The following is a 4,319-nucleotide window of genomic DNA, read 5'->3' as shown; positions in this document are numbered from 1 at the left end:
TCACTTTTCTATTTCATCTCCATTCCAAACTTCCACGGTAGCTGCGTCGTGACCCTTGTACACATATTTGTACAGATACATTACGCTCTTCACAGTAGAGCATACCTCAACGTTTATGTGTGCGTCGTACTTGATCAGTAAGTAAGGGTTGTACGGTACGACTAACTCATTTCCTACTTGTTGAGCTCTGACGTTTGCCACAAGTCCGTTATTCGGTCTGCGGTATGTTGGGTAACCGCCGTCGGATATGTACAAAGTCTCTTCGCTGTACTCTTTTGGATAGTTTTTAGAGCAAGTGTTGTCCACCATACACGGACTGTTACGGTTTAGCTGTCCACAAGGTCCGTGTATCATGTGTGATGTCACACTGTTGAATAGGCGTCTGTCGGTTTCAGGGTCGGGCAAACAGGCGCATACAACATCGTCAACGTCCTCGGCAGTGAGCAACTTATTGTCCTCGTGCAAGATGATGAGTATGTGTGCGTGCGGAAGACCGCGTTTCTGAAATTCAATAGTATAGACAAAAGCGTCTACGTTACCAAATACCTTATCAGTTGTTATATCACGCATCAGCTGCTTTAGTTTTGCGTGGAACACCCTCGCCACCAGATCGGGCCTGTCGTTAGCTTTCAACCAATGCGGAATGTTGTCTACGATTTCTGGCCACTTAGGGTTACATGTAAAAGTTATGAACAGGTCAGGTTTACTGTACTTACGCACAATGGCCATCGCGTCATGGTAACATTGTTTCATGTAACGGGGACCACCCACAAACGTCGAAGGCAAAATCATCCTGCGACCGACGGGGTTGATTTCATCGACATGATGCTGTTGGTTTATGTGGTCCACAAGCCCCTGATACGCTTCGGCGAACAGCGCTTTCTGATTGAGTCTGGTGTAGCGCAAATTGTTCGCTTCCATCCGAACGTACTGATCACACACGTATTGCTGTAATAAAAAACCACCAGCATGTAATAAACTAAACGTTTGGCCGTCATTCCCATGTCCATTGTTTCCAGTATATCGAATGGCCAGACGGTAACACACAAACTCCCTGATGGTGTTTCGAACGCGAACAGCGTTGCGGCGGTTACCCTCTTGTCGCAGGTTGTACTGCCAACCGGATTCTCCGTATGGAAAGAACAGTGGATACAGCATGGGATCCGCATGAGGCGAGCCCACTGATATGCTTTGCATCCGGTGTTGTGCGTCCACCGGAATCGTGTCATAGATGACCAGATCGAGGTTCCTCGGTGGCAGCCCGTCATCACCAACGAATACGACTGCTACTTCATTCGCATTACCAGTTGGTGGATTGTATCGCCGAGGGTCATTATTTGGGTCGGCGATGATGTGCATTGTCACTCTTCTCGGTCGCACCGTGGGATCAGCAGCAGCAGCTTCTTGTTCCCTCTGCCATACCTGTCGCATGGTCCTGTAACAAAATAATAATAGAGTTACCATTCTGAAGTCTATATTATATATATATTATTATTATATGATGATTAGGTTTAAGTCTCGTTTGGTGCAATATAAGCGGTTTAACGGCGATTAAAATTGGTCAATAATTGTATGTATATATTAAGGTGAAATAAGAATATGATAACGCACTGGTATTGTAAAATCACACATGTTAAATTTTATTCTTAAAAAAGTAGATATCTTAAAGAGTGAGTAGTGAATAAGATGCTAACTATGTACATCATCAGGATAAGAATAATTATAAATTATATGAGTATAATATATCGCAACACAATATTCTGAAATAATAATAATGAATAATGAATAATAACAACGAATTAAGTCAATTTAAGTAGCGAGTGATGTCATGAATGTGTACATGCAAATAATAGAATATCGATTGAAATATATTAACAAAAAACTATATGATTAAATTTTTTTTTGTTATACAACAACAATAACAACAACAAAGAAATAACTAAAAGTATCGTACAAAGTATGATGACAATAACGAATACAACAAATCCACAGTACACTCAAGTGCCATCATTGAGTTAAATTATGTAACGATTGTTATTATATAATTACATTATATAAATATATTATGTGTGTGTGTGTGTGTTGATTTTCAATGTGATGGGGTTTGTTTATAAGTGTAATGAATGTATATTTAATGTATTATTACTGAAAAGCCACTGCAAACGGATTGATTTGCCGTAACAGACTGTCTAACTCTGTAATCAAGTTCTCCAATAATGGATGTTGGCGTGGCTGTTGTGCCATTCGAATCCGATTGGCCTCCCCGGATTCAATGAAATACAACTCACAGTAACTCGGTTGCATCATTTCATTTCTGACGACATCGTTAGAAATCCTACGATACACCTGCCCGTGAACAGTAAACACTTTTGGTCCCCGACCTGGCAAACGTCTTGGGTTGAGGTCAGTGGAAAACGCAGCAAACGCCAAAGTGTTGTTGTATCGTCTGATTTCTTTTCTAAAGTGTCTGGCTACCTGTGAATCATCTATTAACAAACGAATTAATAACTCTGGAGGTTGACCCAACACGCGGTCACCCGTAATAGCCATTTGACCATTATTGCAACACGTTGAAAAATGAGTATTTCCAATCTTCTCACACCGGAAATGACGGCCATAACAGTGAGCGCAGGCGGCATCCAATGGTCCTATGTCGTGCTGTTCGGGAAGTTGGTGTCGAACGCCAGCCGGACGGTCTCTAACGGGCACATGTGCTCTGGGAGCAGCCAGGGGAATCGGTATGAACTGTAGTTTAAACAACGAAGTTGTAAAAAAACAATGTCATCTACTATTTTTATTTAATGTGAAATGTACACTGACTTCACCGTCGACGTCTGATGGTAAAACGTCGAATACATCCATGAATTCATATACTGCTGCAGCGTCAGCTGGCAGCATGTCAACAACCTCAATGTCCTCTAAGACTTGTGCCAACGGTTCTTCGTCTACGTCCGTCATGACATCATCGATTTGTACTTCAACAATTTCCACGTCCATGTCTTGTTCGCCGTCTGGCGCTGCAATCATCTGGTGCTGATTTTGTACTATCTGTAACATTATATGAGGTCAGTTTTAATGTGTGTCTGTATAAAATCATTGAAGTTTGGTACACATATAACGTTATACATTTTACTGTAACATTTCAACGTGTGGAATAATAAATAAGAATGATGTGTACTCCTTTGCTTGCAACAGTGGATGCTTTGTTGCCCAACATCTACTTGTCAAATCGATCAAATCAAAAAATATTTTACAATTACAACAATAATTAATAAATTGCTAGATGTGCTATGTATGTGTGTGTGTGTGTGTGTGTGTGTGTGTATAAACATAGGTAGCAGTCATCACAATACAGTAGGATATTTGACATGTTACGTGTTATATATTTTATATTTATTATATATTATATTTGATAATATTGTAAAAAAATTAAAAAGTCACTCACCAAAGACGGCACTGCTGTGTTAAGCAAATGGCGACGACGTGGAGTGCCTACTTTGTAGTCTACACCAGGGACAAAATGCCTTGAACACAGAGCGGAGGTGGGATTTAACATTTGAACATCCACACCATTGTTCTCGGCGAACAACATCCACAGATGCCTAAAGTGATCATTCGTTGGAAACCTAATACAAACAACATATATATATAAATATCATTAGAGTACGTATTGCTGAAACAATAGTCCAGTGACACTGTTTCACGTGTGTATGAAAATATAATTACCTGTGCACAGAAATACCTTCGACACCGTCGACGTTCCCACAAATAATGCATCTTCTAACCATAATAATGATGTTGGACTTAAAAAACGCAAGTCTGAACGGAAATAATTGAATATGAACGTATTTATGTGGTCGTTGTTGGTTTTGGTATAGATATAAAAAACATATTTAATGTTGAACACGTTCAACGTACAACAGATATATATATATTTAATAATTAAAAATGTTATTTTAGTGACGATAATTCACGAACCTAGGAATTCCAAAGTTATGAGTTATTTTTAGAAATTGTTGTGTGTGTAAATAATAAAAACATTAAAAATTTTTTTAAATATATATATATATATAAAAAAAAAACACATTGTTGAAACTCGTAAAAACGAATTACGACAAATATATACGCGAAGGAAAAACATTAGTTGACGTATAATGTTTGTTTGGTGAATAAAAAATTAGAAAGCGTCATAGAATGCCGACTTTAACGCGTATACACTCGTGTGTGACTAATAAAGCTTGTACTTACCGGTCTCAAATTCGTTGTCGTTGAACGTACGTTGCGCCAGCACCGCCCATTAAAAAATTTTGACTTTTTAT

General features: G+C 39.0%; 3 protein-coding genes across 3 annotated transcripts; all 3 read right to left on the bottom strand.

Annotated features, from left to right (window-relative positions):
- LOC112592288 lies at positions 1-419 on the bottom strand. The gene has a single exon (XM_025336299.1). It carries the CDS (start codon positions 352-354, stop codon positions 1-3), a length of 354 nt encoding a protein of 117 aa, XP_025192084.1. The 5' UTR covers positions 355-419.
- A 29-nt stretch (positions 420-448) lies between these two features.
- LOC112592284 lies at positions 449-1,090 on the bottom strand. Its single transcript, XM_025336296.1, has 2 exons — positions 540-1,090; positions 449-501 (listed from the first exon to the last, which is right to left on the bottom strand). Exons 1-2 carry the CDS (start codon positions 919-921, stop codon positions 449-451), a joined length of 435 nt encoding a protein of 144 aa, XP_025192081.1. The 5' UTR covers positions 922-1,090.
- A 2-nt stretch (positions 1,091-1,092) lies between these two features.
- Positions 1,093-3,788, bottom strand: LOC112592287 (the record flags this gene model as incomplete). Its single annotated transcript, XM_025336298.1, has 5 exons — positions 3,727-3,788; positions 3,446-3,626; positions 2,821-3,048; positions 2,147-2,745; positions 1,093-1,435 (listed from the first exon to the last, which is right to left on the bottom strand). Coding segments are annotated over exons 1-5 (1,413 nt in total), but the record flags the coding sequence as incomplete, so codon positions are not given.
- Positions 3,789-4,319: the final 531 nt, after the last annotated feature.

This window comes from Melanaphis sacchari, unplaced genomic scaffold, assembly GCF_002803265.2.
Source record: "Melanaphis sacchari strain LSU unplaced genomic scaffold, SCAv2.0 Contig1670_pilon_pilon, whole genome shotgun sequence".
Lineage (NCBI taxonomy): Eukaryota > Metazoa > Arthropoda > Insecta > Hemiptera > Aphididae > Melanaphis > Melanaphis sacchari.
Note: the sequence above shows the minus strand (reverse complement) of the source record. Positions and strands in the feature narration are given on the sequence as shown.

Excerpts from the sequence above, each read along its gene's own strand:
- LOC112592288 (XM_025336299.1), bottom strand. The coding sequence starts at position 354 with ATGATACACGGACCTTGTGGACAGCTAAACCGTAACAGTCCGTGTATG.
- LOC112592284 (XM_025336296.1), bottom strand. The coding sequence starts at position 921 with ATGGAAGCGAACAATTTGCGCTACACCAGACTCAATCAGAAAGCGCTG. Across the intron at positions 502-539 it reads AACAACTGATAAGGTATTTG|AAACGCGGTCTTCCGCACGC; the intron begins GTAACGTAGACG and ends ATTGAATTTCAG.